Here is a 19,888-nt window from a genome sequence, read left to right on the forward strand (position 1 = left end):
GGGGCTTCACCGGCAGCCTCTGGAGGCGGGGCTTCACCGGCAACCTCTGGAGGCGGGGCTTCACCGGCAGCCTCTGGAGGCGGGGCTTCACCGGCAGCCTCTGGAGGCGGGGCTTCACCAGCAGCCTCTTCACTTTCTACAGTGAATTTGTTTCAGGTTTTTCTTATTTTTGTTTTCTTTTCTTTTTTTTAAAGAAAACAGCAACGCAGCGACTGCAGTTTAAATCTTTAGGCCTTTGATCACATTTTTGAAAAACAACTTGTTGAAAAGGAAGGAAAAAGTCTGGTTGTTTTTTGTTGCTACTGTATTTTCCGCTAAAGGCGATAATCGTCATTATTAATGCTTCAAGTGAACAGTGGAGCCTGTTTGATTCTAACCAGTCAAACCAGGACTTCAACCAGTGAACTCCGGTTTGGATCGTCTGGGGAGACGACGACGAGCGACGGCAGGAAATCACTAGTAGAATGACGGACGTCCCCAGAGATCCAACAAGACGTTTGACTCCACATGATTATGTAATGACAGTTAAAATGACTGATTATGTAGCTTTCATTTAGGTGTCCATCGATCTATTCGTCAATACCTGCAATAACCAACGACACAATAAGAGAGTTTCTAAACTGTGTGAAAGCGTTTCCTCCGACCAGGAGCTGGACTGACCACGAGGCGTGACGACGAGCGGCGTTGCAGCCACACAAGGAAACACAACAGAGAAAGTAGTTCCTCCACCTGACAGTCTCAGTGCTTGTGGCCCCGGTGGGTCTGGACCCCGTCTGTGGTTTAGCTTCGGCTCTGGTTTGTCTTGTGGCTACGCCAGGGGGGGGGGGGAAGTCCTGGTCCTCGAAGGCCGCAGCCCTGCACGTTTTCCATGTCTCCTCACATCAATACAGCTGACAGCAATTCGTGGCTCCTGGTCCAGCTTCCTGCAGAGCCTCGTCATGATCACAGGTGTGTTTGAGCAGGAAGCATCTAGAACCTGCAGGACCAGGATCCCCCCCCCCCCAGGCTACGCTGTTCTGAAACTCCACTGATTTGACCAAAGATTCTAAAGAGGAATTCGCCAGCAGAATAGCTGATGGACTGTTCAACCCTGTTTTACACAGGTTTTTTACACATTTGACACGTTCTTCTCTAAAGTGAACTTGACGACTCGGCTCAGACCAGGAATTCACCAGGGAGACGCTTGTGCTTCTCTTGAGGCCCAAATAATCTGCAAATTGTGCTTTTTGTGACATTAAATCAACATCAGAGCCAAAACACAAAGTGACAGAGAAAATAGCTGCCAAATATTGAATCTGCTTGAACTCATAAAAAACAGTCACATTTGAAATTGTAGTTGAGCATCTTATTGAATTTACAAAGAACCAGACCTGCAACTCCACCTGGTAGAGTTTGGCCTCCTTTACTCTTCAACTGTGATTTAAAGTTTTGCTCAGATGTTTTGGTTTTTCCCTTCTGGGCTAAAATGTCACGTATCAACAAAGACATTTCACTTTTCAAAGTTAACATGGGGGCCACGTCACATGGTTTCCACCAACATCTGCTGTCATTTATAAAGACAAGAAAAGCAGAAATAGTTGAAACCAGGATTTGAGAACAGTGATATGAAAGAAGACAATTCCAGCTTGGTAATATAAAGTTTAGTTCAGACTTTAATCTGGTGTTTATTGAGGGAATCCTGTGCAGAAAGACCGTCGGCCATTATGAAGAGTTGAACTCATGTGTTCATATTCCCACGTATTGGGCGATGAGAACCCGTCACGTGGAACCGTGTTCCACAAGGAGCGTCGGTACGATTCTGACCCTCCAACACGTCAAACTAATGTTTCCCAAAGAGGTCGTGTTTTAATGTTGAAACTCAATTTTAAGTTAGTTTTAAACAAAGGAAAAATACAAGCAAGCGTTTCTTTTCCCCAATATATTCCTATAATTAAAAATGTGTTCCTCCATCAGGTTCCACTGAAACAACTGGAGTTTCGGCGTCTGGATCTACAAACACGACGGTTCGTCTCCGACTGAAGCTGCTTGGCGAAAGAACACGACACCCAGCGTGACACAGGGATTACTGGTTCTATATTTAGTCTTTATGTACATGAATATTGGCAGGACAGCTCTGTACATGTCACACACACACACACACACACACACACACACACACACACACACACACACACACATGGCGATACAGTGATAGTAACACAGATTCGCAGCACAGAACACTTACAGGATGGGCTGGAGAGCAAACACTGGCTGAGACACGCAGGGGAATGTCTGAATACGACAACGTCCTCATGAAACTGGAATCTTCTCGTGACAGTTATTATTGTCGTCAATAAAAACAAGCGATCAAAAAAACAGAGACGAAAAGTATAAAATAATTTAAATTCCTCCTAAAACACGTGAATATGCAGCGAGAGTTCTGTACAAAGCGGACACGTCTTCTCCGGAGACAAACATGACGGACGAAGGCAAAACGTCATGCGGCAACAGAGAAACACACGAGGTGAAAGATGATCTTCTTTGAAGTCCTGCCTCCCCGGTGGCAACAGCGAGTCCGGACCACGAGCCTGGCGAGACGCTGCCGGGCAGCCGCCATGAGATGTAAACATAAATATACAAGTTGATGTGTCTCTCAGCAAACGGGGCCGCCGGCCGTGTGAGTAGTCAGTCTGTATACACTCCTTAGTAGAATATCACTTAGAGTTAAATAAACTTATTTCATATATATATTTATAATAGATTTCTTCTTTGCAGAGTCATTTAGCAGTACTTCCTGGTTTTCACCAGTTTGCTCTGGTACTTGACCGAGTGGCCACTGTGTCCCACCACGTAAACGTCCAGCTGGTAGGTCTTGCCCGCCTCCAGGCCGCCGACGGTCTCTGTGGTCACAGCCTTCTGCAGGTTGGGGCTGTGGAAGTACTTGCACAGGACCTTTTCTGACTTCCTGCGGGTCTCCGGTCCGGCGCACTGGTTCTGTTCTCGGCGTCGCTGCTCCTCGCCGTAGCTGTCCGCCACCTCCTTGCGGTAGATGCAGTACTTGTTGCGGTCCTGCGTGCCGAGCCAGGCCACGGTGACGGAGGAGCAGGAGCGCAGCTTGTCGAAGGCCTTGATGCGCGTGTCCTCGGGAAGGGAAGGGAAGGGCTGCTTGCTGCTGGGCCGCGTGGTGGCCAGCACCTTCAGCGTGGAGGCGCCTTTCCGGCTGCCCCGCAGGCGGATCAGGTACTTGGCTTTGGGCTTCCCCCTCAGCTGGAACTGCCGGACCCCCTCCACGTTCTGGGACAGCAGCAGCTTGCCGTCGCGCCTCACCTGCACCTGCACGGCGTCCAGACACGTGTGGACGAACAGCGTGACCCTCTGGTGGGAAGACACCGGAGCGAAGCGCAGGAACTTGCTGCCCTTCCTCTTGATGAAGACGTCCGACACCTTCCCATCCTTCAGATCCACCGTCTTCTGGCGAGCTTCCTCCTTGGTGCGGGCGAAGGTTCCCACGTACGCCGTGCTGGTGTTGGTGGCGGAGTTCACCGCAAACACGTCAAAGTAGTACTGCGTGTCCGGCTTCAGGTCCGACACGGTGAAGATGTTTTTATTGCCAATGCACAGCTTCTGGATGTCTGCCGCTCTGAGCTTGGCCGTGTAGGCCCGGGAGATCTTGTTACTGCTGAGGCCCCGGTCTTTTCCAAAACCACTGTCGGAAGAAACGAAGCCAAAGTGCACAAAGTCAAACGGGCTGAAGTCCCGGCCCGGCTTGGGAGCCAGCATGAAGCCGTCGTCGGTGCTCATCTTGGCCTCGGCCGCACACATACTCTTGAAGTTGTGCTCCTTGTTGATGACGACGCAGTACTGGACGGGCTGGCCCATCAGGGAGCCCGTCGGCGTGGGCTTCCACGCCAGGGTGACGGTGGTGCGGCCCAGCGCCGTCACGTCCACGCGGGGGTCGTACGGCAGCTCTGGGTAGGGCTGGTCTGACTCTGGAGTGGTGGTGGCATACACCTTGAAGTTGCTGTCCTTCTCCGTGGACAGCAGCTCCAGCTGGTACAGGCCGGACGGCGTGCTGGTGGCCACGTAGGACTCCACGTCGTTGCCCTTGTAGGTGAAGAGCTCCGTCCCCTCGTCCACCGTCACCTGCTGCTTCTGCTGGTCCAGAGGCTCCGGCTCGCCTGAAAGACACGTTTGAAAAAAGAGACGAAATGTGAACTCTTTGCTTGGTTTTGCATCCACGCAAAGATTTCCGTCATTGTTTTCAACAACTTTCAGTCTTTCTTCATCAGATGTCTTTGGACCGATTTTGTGAGCCAGAGGTTTTATGTTGGAATCTCCAGCAATTACATTCCCGTCAATATCGTCCTGCAGCCTGACTTCAGGGGATTTCTTCAAATTGAGCACCGATTACAGACCAAATCAAGGGTCTAAGTCAAAGTGATGACGAACGCTTGGCAGGTCGGTTCAATTCAGTCTCAGTCGACTCATTTTCCCTTGATTCACGATGAACTGATTAGACTTTGCCAGACAAAGATAAAGAACAACGATACCTGCTATTGCAGTGCTCAACACTGAACGTGAGTCTTCGCCAACATTAATGTCATCTACAACTCTGCAGGTGATCCGAGCACAACAGCCAGGAGCTCCATGCGCCTCCGCATCTCGAGTACTGACAGAAAAATGTTTTAACGCAATGAGGTCATTTTCAAACTCTGGGAGCCTCGTGGAGGATCGCCCCCCCCCCCCCCCCCCCCCCACATGGCAACCATGTTTTCACTGCAAACATCCCAAAGATCACAGGCCAGCATTCACTCCGTCTTTCCGGGAAGCTGAGCTACAGAGAGGCGCCTTGTCGCTCCGACATGAGAGGGACAGTCAGAGCTGCAGCAAGCAACCATAATATTGTGTTTGTGTGCTCAGTGGTGTGCTAAAAGTGAACGCTCCGAGACCTCCTCCCTCTGGAGACGTTCTGCAGGACCACGGCGCAAAGACAGGAAGACGATCACAGAACGATTCTTCTTCATGAAGTCATGGACTGAACCCGGACCTCGTCTGGTCTTCTGCTGTGGAGCTTCTGGGTTATCATTTCTAAACTTTTGAATTCTGGATTTCATCTGACAAGAGTTCACACACACACACACACACACACACACACACACACACACACACACACACACACACACACACACACACACACACACACACACACACACACACACACACACACACACACACACACACACACACACACACACACACACACACACACACACACACAGTGCTGAAGGGACTCCCTCCAGATGGAGAAAGTTAGAATGTGACAGTAAAAAGCGGTGGAAACCAGGAAAGCTCACAGTGCAGAAGGATTGACCTGAAAGCAGCGGTAAGTAAAGGGACGTGACGGCTTTGATTCAGTCGTGTGACCTGAGCTGAGCTCTTCTCTGAAATTACAGCCTGGAACCAGTCAGACCTCATAAGTGGTCCGACTAGACACTCCGACTGTGTCTTAATTAAAACCTAGCAAAACACAAAGCCTAACATCCCAGCGCCGGTTGATTGTGTGTGAGAGGATTGAGATATTCCCAGATAACGTGTCATTAACTCTGATGTCAGCCGTACCTGAAGCCTCGCCGCTGGATTCCTCTGGAAGCTCCTGCAGCGTGAGCTTCCACTCCAGGGGGGCGTCGCAAGGCGTCACGGTCACAGACAGGGGGGTGTTGTCTTCTTCCACCACAAAGTAGTACCTGTGAAAATAGCAGGTCTGATGTGAGCGCCGGTGTTCGTGACTCGTCATAATTGGACGTTCTTCTGTGTGGAGTGACTACGTGGAGCAGAGCTGGAGAACATGTTGACGTCTTTCCCTTCTAGCCTCCCAATCACTTCTCACATCAACAGCAGGTCATGTGACGGAGTCTGGACTTCCTGTCCCGTGGTGTTTTCTTCAGCCAGCAGCTGAACCTCAATAGAGAGCTGTTATTGGGTCCCGGCTGTGACTCGTCTCTCACCTCTTGGCCGTGTCCCTGAACAGGTAGCCGCTGATCTCGGCGCCGTCCGGAATGACGGAGGAGTCGTGGAACAGCGACTTGTCTCTGATCTGCATCTGGAAGAGGCCCTCGTCCCTGGTGGGCAGCTTCTGGGCCTGAGAGCCCGGCGCCGTCAGACCGAGCAGCACCAGCAGAACCCCAGTCCAGCCTCTGCACCGCCTCATCCTGAAACACAGGCCAGCAGCGGTTCACTGGCTGTTGTTGTGTTTCACTGAGGGTCCATGTAGGAGGAACCACCGACATGAAGTCAGTCACTGGCGGAAAACACTCATTTAAAACATGGAATGGAACCAAATCAAACCAAAATATTGCAAAGAAACCCTGAAAATTCCAATTTGTTTTTATTTTCCACAGGCATGTCTAAAACTGAAAATGTTAAATAATACTGCTGCACACTGGTGATTTGTGTAACGATCACTGCTGATTGTTAGCAGGAACAAATGACCTTTAAAGGTTTGCGTTCCGATGGCATTGACAGTTACAACCCTAATGAACATTTAATTCCTAATCTTGTTCATAACACAACCACCGTCTGTCGTGAAAATGTGACGAGCAACCCAGAGAGAGTGAGAGAGAGAGAGAGAGAGAGAGAGAGAGAGAGAGAGAGAGAGAGAGAGAGAGAGAGAGAGAGAGAGAGAGAGAGGAGGGATTAGTGCTTCAACAGGACCATGTGAAGGAAAAGACATTGCTCAGCGCTCCATTTCATAAATCGCTTAATAATAAAAAATAAAAAAAATCTCCAAATCCCTGTGGTAGGAGTTTGACTGAGGGAAATATGAAACATCAAGATGTTGGTGCCGTTTGCAGTGCAGATCCTCTCATGTGTCTATTGATCGGGCCTCATTGATCGCAGCTGAACAGGAATCCTGGTGATTCCATCAGGACGACTATCCAGAGAGACGTGTCCTCGTCATGACCCTCCCTCTCCTCTTTCACTGCTCTTTGTCTCTCTCCATCCCTTCATCGCTGCTTTTTCACCAACCTCTTTCACACTTCCACACACATCCTTCGCTCCTCTGCTGATCTCCTCTCCTTCGCTCCTCTCCTGATCTCCTCTCCTTCACTCCTCTCCTTCGCTCCTCTGCTGATCTCCTCTCCTTCGCTCCTCTCCTGATCTCCTCTTCTGATCTCCTCTCCTTCGCTCCTCTGCTGATCTCCTCTCCTTCGCTCCTCTGCTGATCTCTTCTCCTGATCTCCTCTGCTGATCTCCTCTCCTTCACTCCTCTGCTGATCTCCTCTCCTTCACTCCTCTCCTTCGCTCCTCTGCTGATCTCCTCTCCTTCACTCCTCTCCTTCGCTCCTCTCCTTCGCTCCTCTGCTGATCTCCTCTGCTGATCTCCTCTCCTGATCTCCTCTCCTTCACTCCTCTCCTTTACTCCTCTCCTTCGCTCCTCTCAACAAGTAGAGAATCCAGGCTGAAGCTTCACACTACAAACCTCCCCATGAAAACACTACCCTTTAAAAAAGTCCCCCGTCTCTGTCCCAGTCTCTGTCCCTGTCCCTGTCTCTGTCTCTGTCCCTGTCTCCGCCGGCCCCCGTCAGTGTCCCTGTCTCTTTCCCAGTCTCTGTCCCTGTCCCTGTCTCTGTCCCTGTCTCTGTCCCTGTCTCCGCCGGCCCCCGTCAGTGTCCCTGTCTCTGTCCCAGTCTCTGTCCCTGTCTGTGTCCCTGTCTCCGCCGGCCCCCGTCGTCATGCCACCAGACTTCAGAGAGCGAAAAGGAAAAGTGGAACTTTGAGGTTTGACTCAGCAGAAGTTGATTTATCAACTCTTGGAACTGAGACGTGTCTTTTAACTCCAAAACACTGAGGAGGGACGTCCAGTCCCAGGCTGCCTTACAGTCCAACATCCAACACCACCAGCACCATCAGCACCACCAGCACCATCACCACCACCATCAGCACCACCAGCACCATCACCACCACCATCACCAGCACCATCACCACCACCATCAGCACCACCAGCACCATCACCACCACCATCACCAGCACCATCACCACCACCATCAGCACCACCATCAGCATCACCACCACCAGCACCACCAGCACCATCAGCACCACCAGCACCACCACCACCACCATCAGCACCATCAGCACTATCAGCACCACCACCACCACCATCACCAGCACCATCAGCACCACCACCACCATCACCAGCACCATCACCACCACCAGCACCATCACCACCACCATCACCAGCACCATCAGCACCACCACCACCATCACAAGCACCATCACCACCACCACCACCATCACCACCACCATCACCAGCACCACCACCATCAGCACCATCAGCACTATCAGCACTATCAGCACCACCACCACCACCACTATCAGCACCATCAGCACCGTCACCACGGAGATACAGGAGCCCGTCCCCACCAACCGACCCCGGCCGTCACACGGACGTCGTGACATCATCAAACAGCCGCTGACATTAACACATGTGATGTGACGCGGCTGATTTAAGCCCTGAACCCCTGAACCCCCCATGAGCCCCATGACCCCCCCATGAACCCCTGAACCCCCCATGAGCCCCATGACCCCCCCATGAACCCCTGAAGCCCCCATGAGCCCCATGACCCCCCCATGAGCCCCATGACCCCCCTATGAGCCCCTGAACCCCCCCCCATGAGCCCCATGACCCCCCCATGAGCCCCTGACCCCCCCATGAGCCCCATGACCCCCCCATGAGCCCCTGAACCCGAGCCGTTGTGTGGAGGTCACTGTGGTCACATGGTGAGGTCACCTGGTGAGGTTACATGGTGAGGTCACATGGTGAGGTCACCTGGTGAGGTCCCCTGGTGAGGTCACCTGGTGAGGTCACATGGTGAGGTCACCTGGTGAGGTTACATGGTGAGGTCCCCTGGTGAGGTCACATGGTGAGGTCACCTGGTGAGGTCCCCTGGTGAGGTCACCTGGTATGGTCACATGGTGAGGTCACCTGGTGAGGTCCCCTGGTGAGGTCACCTGGTGAGGTCCCCTGGTGAGGTCCCCTGGTGAGGTCACCTGGTGAGGTCCCCTGGTGCCACGCCGCCGGTGCAGGGCTTCTCCAGGCAGGCCTCTGCGGCTCTCTGCCACCGTCTGCTTTACCAAAATAACACTTACAAAAGTTACATCTGGAAAAAATCCAGTGTAAGTTTTAATTAGAAAGAGGGAGACGCGCCGCCACGCAGAGGACTTCAAGGCAAGGTCACCCGCAGTCGTGTCGACTTTATTTTGTTGTTTCTTCTGATGTTTATTTATACCTTGAAAAGATGTTGACTTGTAGTGAAGCTTGGTGAAACGCTTGGCTGTACGCCTTCATGACCAATCAACAGCCTGCAGCACGGGGCTCAAGGGCAAACGGGAGTTTATTGTTATCGTCCTTCCTAAACTCCACTGACACAATCACACCTGAAGAACAGCGGCGGCTGCAACTCACTCATGTGTGACCCTGCTGCACGCGAGTATGACTGCAGCCGTCACACCCAACTCATTTTCACCTTACGTTTAACTTGTCTTGTTTAAAAGTCAATCCCACATTTCCACTGAAACAGCTAAACTAGCAGCTGCTGCTTTAATTCACTGTGCTGGAGGCGTCGAGTTAAATTAACTATTGATTCAGATTCCAGCCGGCGTCACACTGGAACTGAACCCTGGAGGAGACCGACTGTTCCTCCTGCAGTGAACACCGACTGTTCCTCCTGCAGTGAACACCGACTGTTCCGCCTGCCAGCGAACACCGACTGTTCCTCCTGCAGCGAACACCGACTGTTCCTCCTGCAGCGAACACCGACTGTTCCGCCTGCCAGCGAACACCGACTGTTCCTCCTGCAGTGAACACCGACTGTTCCTCCTGCCAGTGAACACCGACTGTTCCTCCTGCAGTGCACACCGACTGTTCCGCCTGCCAGTGAACACCGACTGTTCCCACCTGCCAGTGAACACCGACTGTTCCTCCTGCCAGTGAACTCCGACTGTTCCTCCTGCCAGTGAACACCGACTGTTCCTCCTGCAAGTGAACTCCGACTGTTCCTCCTGCCAGTGAACACCGACTGTTCCTCCTGCAGTGAACACCGACTGTTCCTCCTGCCAGCGAACACCGACTGTTCCACCTGCCAGTGAACACCGACTGTTCCTCCTGCAGTGAACTCCGACTGTTCCTCCTGCAGTGAACACCGACTGTTCCTCCTGCAGTGAACTCCGACTGTTCCTCCTGCCAGTGAACACCGACTGTTCCTCCTGCAGTGAACTCCGACTGTTCCTCCTGCCAATGAACACCGACTGTTCCTCCTGCAGTGAACTCCGACTGTTCCTCCTGCAGTGAACTCCGACTGTTCCTCCTGCAGTGAACACCGACTGTTCCTCCTGCAGTGAACTCCGACTGTTCCTCCTGCCAATGAACACCGACTGTTCCTCCTGCAGTGAACTCCGACTGTTCCTCCTGCCAGTGAACACCGACTGTTCCTCCTGCAGTGAACTCCGACTGTTCCTCCTGCCAGCGAACACCGACTGTTCCTCCTGCAGTGAACTCCGACTGTTCCTCCTGCCAGTGAACACCGACTGTTCCTCCTGCAGTGAACTCCGACTGTTCCTCCTGCCAATGAACACCGACTGTTCCTCCTGCAGTGAACTCCGACTGTTCCTCCTGCAGTGAACTCCGACTGTTCCTCCTGCAGTGAACACCGACTGTTCCTCCTGCAGTGAACTCCGACTGTTCCTCCTGCAGTGAACACCGACTGTTCCTCCTGCAGTGAACTCCGACTGTTCCTCCTGCAGTGAACTCCGACTGTTCCTCCTGCAGTGAACACCGACTGTTCCTCCTGCAGTGAACTCCGACTGTTCCTCCTGCAGTGAACACCGACTGTTCCTCCTGCAGTGAACTCCGACTGTTCCTCCTGCCAGTGAACACCGACTGTTCCTCCTGCAGTGAACTCCGACTGTTCCTCCTGCAGTGAACTCCGACTGTTCCTCCTGCAGTGAACTCCGACTGTTCCTCCTGCCAGTGAACACCGACTGTTCCTCCTGCAGTGAACAGTTCCAACGCACAACAGCAGAAACTACAATCTGATGAGCTGCACGTCTTTTCCTCTCCTGTGTGACCAACGGCGTCTCGTCAGGACAATCTCAGCTTCAGCAGCTTTTACCGACTCTAATTTGAGGTCATTACAAAGTGTGTAACGTCACATTCACACTTCTCCTTCACGTTCACACTTCTCCGTCACGTTCACACTTCTCCTTCACGTTTACACTTCTCCTTCACGTTCACACTTCTCCGTCACGTTCACACTTCTCCGTCACGTTCACACTTCTCCGTCACATTCACACTTCTCCTTCACGTTCACACTTCTCCATCACGTTCACACTTCTCCGTCACGTTCACACTTCTCCTTCACGTTCACACTTCTCCGTCACGTTCACACTTCTCCTTCACGTTCACACTTCTCCGTCACGTTCACACTTCTCCGTCACGTTCACACTTCTCCTTCACGTTCACACTTCTCCGTCACGTTCACACTTCTCCTTCACGTTCACACTTCTCCGTCACGTTCACACTTCTCCGTCACGTTCACACTTCTCCTTCACGTTCACACTTCTCCGTCACGTTCACACTTCTCCTTCACGTTCACACTTCTCCGTCACGTTCACACTTCTCCGTCACGTTCACACTTCTCCGTCACATTCACACTTCTCCTTCACGTTCACACTTCTCCATCACGTTCACACTTCTCCGTCACGTTCCCACTTCTCCTTCACGTTCACACTTCTCCGTCACGTTCACACTTCTCCGTCACGTTCACACTTCTCCGTCACGTTCACACATCTGCATCTGAAAAATAGCGGTTAATGACAACAACGCAGCTGCAACTGTGTGTGTCTGACCTCCCTTCAATTAACCAGCTTCCCTCTCTCTCTCTCTCCCCTCTCTCTCTCTCCCCTCTCCCCCCCCCCTCTCAGGATGAAAGATCCTGCTGCCACATGGAGCTCATTAAGTGAACGAGGGAATAAAAGAAGTTTAATTTCAAGACAAATAAAGAGAATTTCAGTCCAACATGAACTGGAGCCTCAAGCTTCTCTTCAGGACGTCTGGAGCTCCATCAAGCCGTCACTTCAGGGAGCCACACGAGACCTGGACCTGGACCTGGACCTGGACCTGGACCTGGCATTGGACCTGGACCTGGTCCTGGACCTGGACCTGGACCTGGTCCTGGTCTGCAGGCGGGCCAAAGCAAACCAGCTGTGGTGTTGTTGGACGACTGAACAGCCATTAATGAACTGGTAGAGCCTGTGGTGGGGCTGCCATCCAAGATGGAGGTTTGTATCTGCTGGGTGTGTGTGTGTGTGTGTGTGTGTGTGTGTGTGTGTGTGTGTGTGTGTGTGTGTGTGTGTGTGTGTGTGTGTGTGTGTGTGTGTGTGTGTCCACGACCACTACATTCCTCTGGCGTCAGGCTGCATACGAGGATAAATCATCACTCGGGACCTTCCTGCTCGCCAGCCTCATCATCCTCATCCTCATCATCCTCCTCATCCTCATCATCATCCTCATCACCCTCATCATCATGACCACCGGCTGGTACAATAGCAGAGCCCAGTTTCCTGTGCCCCCCCCCCCAGCAGGTCGGAGGTCGGAGGGAGCTTCCTCCGTTAAAACACACCAAGCAGCCTGTCAGACAGAGTTGAGGGTGAAGGAGTTACCCCCCCCCACCCCCCCCCCCCCCCCCCACACTGCCCACCATCGCGGCAAGTCTGCAGGGACAGGAGTCAATCACCATCCTGCTCAGGTTGTTTGAGGAGCAGCGAGAGGAGGAAGAGGAGGAGGAGGAAGAGGAGGAGGAGGAAGAGGAAGAGGAGGAGGAGGAGGAGAATTAGAAGCGCCTTTACTTTGGATATGATGAATAATTTAAAAGGAAATAAAAACAGGATCCTGATCTCTGATTGAGACTCTGGTTTAGGACAAAGACTCTGGTTGAGACTCTGGTTTTGGACAGACTCTGGTTGAGACTCTGGTTTTGGACAAAGACTCTGGTTGAGACTCTGGTTTTGGACAAAGACTCTGGTTGAGACTCTGGTTTAGGACAAAGACTCTGGTTGAGACTCTGGTTTTGGACAGACTCTGGTTGAGACTCTGGTTTAGGACAAAGACTCTGGTTGAGACTCTGGTTTTGGACAAAGACTCTGGTTGAGACTCTGGTTTGGGACAAAGACCCTCCAGACTGCAGAGACCAGAACCCGTCAGTTCCCTGGACCTGGTCTGGAGACCCTGGAGGAATTCTTCCAGTCTTCATATGTAAATGAGGGTTTTAGTTCCGGACCTGAACATTTGACTCTTTTGTTCAGGATTCATTCTCTGAGGAAGTAGAAGGAGCTGCTAGAGACTTACTGGACCGGCTCCGGTGGGTCTCTCATTGACCCTCCTGGACCGGAGGAGGAACTGGACCCGACCCGACCCGACCCGTTATTACTGCTTCACTGAAAACCACGTCAACTGTCAACCAACCAAATCCACATTTCCCCTCCTATGCAGGTGGCTCGGCTCAGGTCCGTCCTGGACTCCCGGGCCCAGGTCCGTCCCGGGCCCAGGTCCGTCCCGGGCTCAGGTCCGTCCCGGACTCAGGTGCGTAAAAGCGCGCACAGCGAGTCTCGGTGCAGGAAAGCATGTACCGGATCTCAGGAACGTGTGTGAAGGTCGCAGAGAGAAAAAGCGTCCAGAGGACAGAAGAGCCGCTTCACTCAGGATCGATCAATTCACGGTCTTTATCGGGGGTCTGGGGACCTTCGAGGGGCAGGAAGACACTTTGTCAAAGTTCGTCCGCTCGTCGGCTCCTGGTCCCGGAGGAGACGGGTTGAGGGTCAGAACCAGAACCCGGAGGAGACGGGTTGAGGGTCAGAACCAGAACCCGGAGGAGACGGGTTGAGGGTCAGAACCCGGAGGAGACGGGTTGAGGGTCAGAACCAGAACCGGGAGAAACCCACAATTACAAAAACATGCGAGTCGGGGCTTGATTGAAATTTGTTTGAAACTTTTAACTTCCCGGAGTTGTAAACCGCAAAACCTCTTCTCCTCTTTCTCTCTCTCCCTCTCTCTCTCTCTCTCTCTCTCTCCCTCTCTCTCTCTCTCTCTGGCAGACGTTTCAAAGGTTCTATTAACACGAAGAGCGCAGCTCTGAATGTTTATGGAGTTTTGATGCAGATGAAACAAAGAGTGGGAGTTAAAGGAAGAGAAGGACTCAGTTCTCCTCTCCTCTTCCCCAGAAGCTCCGGGTCGATCAGGAAAGTCCTGCAGGAGCAAAACGACCAAATGTTTCTTACCTCTTCCGATCAGCAGCGACGAAGTACCGTGAAGGATGAGTCCTGCTGTGGAACCAAACTCCCAAAATGTCTGGATTCTCGAGCAAGAAAGAAAAAAGTGCCGTAAAAGTGAAGCGGATCAGGAGGAAAAAGAAAAACACGCTGTAGTTCCTCACAAATCTATTGTTGCTGCGAGCATCGGACCAGGCGGCTCTGCGGCGGGGCGCAGTCCTCCTGCGGCTTTAACTGGTCTCTGGTGAGAGAGAGAGAGGGAGAGAGAGAGAGAGAGAGAGAGAGAGAGAGAGATAGAGAGAGAGAGAGAGAGGGAGGGGGGGGGGGGGGGGGGGCTGGCAGAGCGTCCCTCCCCCGCCGCGCTCCGCATTGAACCTCCTCCGGATTGGAGGCAAAACTGCTGCGAACTTCTTCGCTGCGCTTTTAAGATTCCAAAAGACGCGATGCTGGTGCGGCTCCACACACACACACACACACACACACACACACACACACACACACACACACACACACACACACACACACACACACACACACACACACACACACACACACACACACTTTAAAGAGGAGACCATTAAAGCAGGATTCCTCATATTAAACCAGACTGGAGGTCAGTCACTCCTACAGCGGGGTTCCCCTCAAACTCTTTATTTCTCTGCTGCCCCCCCCCCCCCCCCCCCCCCCCGGTACCATGAACCAGACCAGGTGGAGAGTTTGTCTCTCACCTGTGGAGATTCTCACTGTTGGCTTGAAGCCAGAACTTCTAAACGTTCATCCACTATAAGAGACGTTTGTTGTTTTCATGACTTGATTTCTGTCAGAGTGACGAGAGGCTGAACAGAGGAAGGTGAGTTCTTTCAGGTTCAGCAGGACGCACAGATCCAGGTTGATCTAGAACCCTCCTGTTCTGCTGAGGATGACCTAGAACCCTCCTGTTCTGCTGAGGATGATCTAGAACCCTCCTGTTCTGCTGAGGATGACCTAGAACCCTCCTGTTCTGCTGAGGATGACCTAGAACCCTCCTGCAGGAGAGGTCGTACCAACTCCATTCTCCTTGTTTCACTGAAAAGGATTTGAAAATGCCTCTTCAGGTTTGTGGTGATAATTGTCTTTATTGAACTCTGGAGTTCAGTCCAGCTTAGTGTTGGAACAACAGCGTCACCTGGCGGCCGCAGCAGGTACGACGCTGCTGCTGGAAGGTAAATATCCAGCTTCTTCCATCTGGACACCTTCAGCAGATCATTGTTTACGTTTCAGGGAGAGACGTTCTCATTAAAAACTGTCTGATAGAAGCAGAGTTTCCTCACATTTCTCCGACTGCATCGCGTCAAAAGTGAAGCAAAGCTCAGAATCAGTTGTTCCTGCAGCGTCTGGTTGACTGACGACGCCTCAGACACTTCACTGGTTTAGCTTGTCCACATCTGTAAACATCTGCTTTAATCCATCAGCATCTCTTAAAGGACGTCACAGATGAACTTTCTTCAGGTGGTAAAAACTGTCCAGGGCCTCCTGTCGTGGAAATATTAGGAATTATAGAAACATTCTGTGTGTTTGAACCTGGGAAATCATTCAAACCTCATAAATACTGAGATTCAACAACAAGCAAACACTGTGCAGCTCCAACATGTTGACTTGTGAGACCCCTGATTGTCCTGAAGGCTTTGCGCTGTGGGAGGACAGGGGACTGTGGGAGGACAGGGGGCTGTGGGAGGACAGGGGACTGTGGGAGGACAGGGGGCTGCGGGAGGACAGGGGAGTGTGGGAGGACAGGGGACTGTGGGAGGACAGGGGAGTGTGGGAGGACAGGGGACTGTGGGAGGACAGGGGGGCTGTGGGAGGACAGGGGGCTGTGGGAGGACAGGGGACTGTGGGAGGACAGGGGGCTGTGGGAGGACAGGGGGCTGTGGGAGGACAGGGGAATGTGGGAGGACAGGGGACTGTGGGAGGACAGGGGAGTGTGGGAGGACAGGGGACTGTGGGAGGACAGGGGACTGTGGGAGGACAGGGGGCTGCGGGAGGACAGGGGGCTGTGGGAGGACAGGGGACTGTGGGAGGACAGGGGGCTGCGGGAGGACAGGGGAGTGTGGGAGGACAGGGGACTGTGGGAGGACAGGGGAGTGTGGGAGGACAGGGGACTGTGGGAGGACAGGGGGCTGTGGGAGGACAGGGGGCTGTGGGAGGACAGGGGACTGTGGGAGGACAGGGGGCTGTGGGAGGACAGGGGGCTGTGGGAGGACAGGGGAATGTGGGAGGACAGGGGACTGTGGGAGGACAGGGGAGTGTGGGAGGACAGGGGACTGTGGGAGGACAGGGGAGTGTGGGAGGACAGGGGACTGTGGGAGGACAGGGGAGTGTGGGAGGACAGGGGAGTGTGGGAGGACAGGGGAGTGTGGGAGGACAGGGGACTGTGGGAGGACATGGGGCTGTGGGAGGACAGGGGACTGTGGGAGGACAGGGGGCTGTGGGAGGACAGGGGACTGTGGGAGGACAGGGGAGTGTGGGAGGACAGGGGACTGTGGGAGGACAGGGGAGTGTGGGAGGACAGGGGACTGTGGGAGGACAGGGGAGTGTGGGAGGACAGGGGGCTGTGGGAGGACAGGGGGAGTGTGGGAGGACAGGGGGCTGTGGGAGGACAGGGGGACTGTGGGAGGACAGGAGGCTGTGGGAGGACAGGGGACTGTGGGAGGACAGGGGGCTGTGGGAGGACAGGGGACTGTGGGAGGACAGGGGGCTGTGGGAGGACAGGGGACTGCGGGAGGACAGGGGAGTGTGGGAGGACAGGGGACTGTGGGAGGACAGGGGAGTGCGGGAGGACAGGGGAGTGTGGGAGGACAGGGGAGTGTGGGAGGACAGGGGACTGTGGGAGGACAGGGGAGTGTGGGAGGACAGGGGAGTGTGGGAGGACAGGGGACTGCGGGAGGACAGGGGACTGTGGGAGGACAGGGGACTGCGGGAGGACAGGGGAGTGTGGGAGGACAGGGGAGTGTGGGAGGACAGGGGAGTGCGGGAGGACATGGGGCTGTGGGAGGACAGGGGAGTGTGGGAGGACAGGGGACTGTGGGAGGACAGGGGAGTGTGGGAGGACAGGGGACTGTGGGAGGACAGGGGGACTGTGGGAGGACAGGGGGCTGTGGGAGGACAGGGGAGTGTGGGAGGACAGGGGAGTGTGGGAGGACAGGGGAGTGTGGGAGGACAGGGGACTGTGGGAGGATAGGGGAGTGTGGGAGGACAGGGGACTGCAGGAGGACAGGGGAGTGTGGGAGGACAGGGGAGTGTGGGAGGATAGGGGAGTGTGGGAGGACAGGGGACTGTGGGAGGACAGGGGGGCTCTCAGAAAGTCCTGCACAGGGAGACCCTCCACAGAGACCGGAGACCTGGTCCAACCTGGACTCAGAACCAGGGTCTTCTGGCTCTGATGAACCACCAGTGAATGAAAGAAGCTATTTGAGAATGGAAATGAAAACAATGCAATGGTTTTCACCTGAGTCACCCTGAGGGTCACCTGAGGGTCACCCTGAGTCACCTGAGGGTCACCTGAGTCACCTGAGGGTCACCTGAGGGTCACCTGAGGGGTCACCTGAGTCACCTGAGTCACCTGAGTCACCTGGGGGTCACCTGAGTCACCTGAGTCACCCTGAGTCACCTGAGGGTCACCTGAGGGTCACCTGAGTCACCTGAGTCACCTGAGGGTCACCTGAGTCACCTGAGGGTCACCTGAGTCCACCTGAGTCACCTGAGTCACCTGGGGGTCACCTGAGTCACCTGAGTCACCTGAGGGTCACCTGAGTCACCTGGGGGTCACCTGAGTCACCTGAGGGTCACCTGAGTCACCTGAGTCACCTGAGTCACCTGAGTCACCTGAGGGTCACCTGAGTCACCTGAGTCACCTGAGTCACCTGGGGGTCACCTGAGTCACCTGAGTCACCTGAGGGGTCACCTGAGTCACCTGGGGGTCACCTGAGTCACCTGAGGGTCACCTGAGTCACCTGAGTCACCTGGGGGTCACCTGAGGGTCACCTGAGTCACCTGAGGGTCACCTGAGGGTCACCTGAGTCACCTGAGTCACCTGAGGGTCACCTGAGTCACCTGAGTCACCTGAGGGTCACCTGAGTCACCTGAGGGTCACCTGAGGGTCACCTGAGTCACCTGAGGGTCACCTGAGTCACCTGAGTCACCTGAGGGTCACCTGAGGGTCACCTGAGTCACCTGAGGGTCACCTGAGGGTCACCTGAGTCACCTGAGTCACCTGAGGGTCACCTGAGGGTCACCTGAGGGTCACCTGAGGGTATGAAAGTGTATATATATATATGATGGTAAAACTAAAGTGAAAAGCAGCTGCAGCACAAAGACTTGCAGGAAACAGTTCCAGACGTCAGAGACGCAGAATGATTTTCAAAGTAAACTCATTTGGGTTTGAATATGATTCCATGAGTTCTTCTTCCAGTTTAATCGGAAATATACTACATTTTCACCTTCATCTTCATGAACCTCCATTGATCAGATCTTCATCTCAACGTTTGTTCCACAAACAGCAACAAGAGTTTGAATTCAGCCATTTGTTTGTTCCATCATCAGATCCTGTAACAGATCCAGTATTAGAATATCGTGTCTTCAAGTTAAAACACGTCGTTTTAGCAGGTTATTTGACAAAAAGCTTTCCTTTTCCTCTGCATCATGAAAACAAGGTTGATGAAATATAAAAAGGATGTTTTGATATTGTTGCTAATGCAAGATGTTTCACTGCTTGTTTTCTTTTCATGGCAATAAATAAACGAAGCCCTGAATGTTGTTGTTGTTTCCAACAAGCAAAACAGCAAAAGTCAGGTTTTCCTCCTGAACTCTTTGTTTGTGGCGGAGGAATCCATCAAACCCCTGACAAGTAGAACCAGACGGTGGACACAAGGAGATGACCTGAGAGACGTCCTCGTGAGACTGGAACAGAGGACAGGGACACACACCCGTTTGTCCTCAAGTGTCAAAAGTCCACTTTGTCACGTTCAAACACCTTGATCTCTTCAGTGTGTGAGGTTTGCATTCAATCCAATTCCTCCTGTAAAGGCTGTGCGTCTCCCCAGCAGGGGGTCGCCTCCCAGCAGGGGGTCACCTCCCAGCAGGGGGTCGCCTCCCAGCAGGGGGTCGCCTCCCAGCAGGGGGTCACCTCCCAGCAGGGGGTCACCTCCCAGCAGGGGGTCGCCCAGTGGACTCTACTGCTGATTGACGGGTTATTATCAGGGTGAAACATGTGTTCCCTCCAGATAGCAGCTCACTCAAGACACCAAATGTTTCCCATGTTGATTGTGTCCTGGCAGCGCCCCCCCCCCCCCCCCTCCTCCCCCCCTCCCCCCCCCACTCCCCCCCCAGCGCTTGAAATGTAATGTGTATTTATGATTCCAGAAACTAAATCATTTCAGTACTTTGAGTTGCTCTGTGAGTTTGCAGGCAACAGATCCACTGGTGTGTTTGCTTTGGGGGTGGGGGGCTGGGGGGGGGGGGGGGGGGGGGGTCTGTCACCAGCTGCTGGACCCCCTAACAGATCACCTCCACCCCCCCCAAACGGTCCAGGTAGTCCTCTAATGGGACGTAG

At 53.5% G+C, this 19,888-nt stretch overlaps 1 protein-coding gene across 1 annotated transcript; it reads right to left on the reverse strand.

Moving 5' to 3' along the window:
- Positions 1-1,634: 1,634 nt before the first annotated feature.
- On the reverse strand, positions 1,635-14,518 carry ndnf (neuron-derived neurotrophic factor). The gene is made up of 4 exons (XM_080505970.1): positions 14,311-14,518; positions 5,985-6,188; positions 5,599-5,723; positions 1,635-4,157 (listed from the first exon to the last, which is right to left on the reverse strand). The coding sequence occupies exons 2-4, from the start codon at positions 6,185-6,187 to the stop codon at positions 2,761-2,763; spliced, it is 1,725 nt and encodes a 574-aa protein (XP_080362096.1). The 5' UTR covers position 6,188; positions 14,311-14,518; the 3' UTR covers positions 1,635-2,760.
- Between the last annotated feature and the right edge of the window lie 5,370 nt (positions 14,519-19,888).

The sequence above is a fragment of the Blennius ocellaris genome (genome assembly GCF_963422515.1).
Source record: "Blennius ocellaris genome assembly, chromosome: 12".
In the NCBI taxonomy this organism is placed as follows: Eukaryota; Metazoa; Chordata; class Actinopteri; order Blenniiformes; family Blenniidae; genus Blennius; species Blennius ocellaris.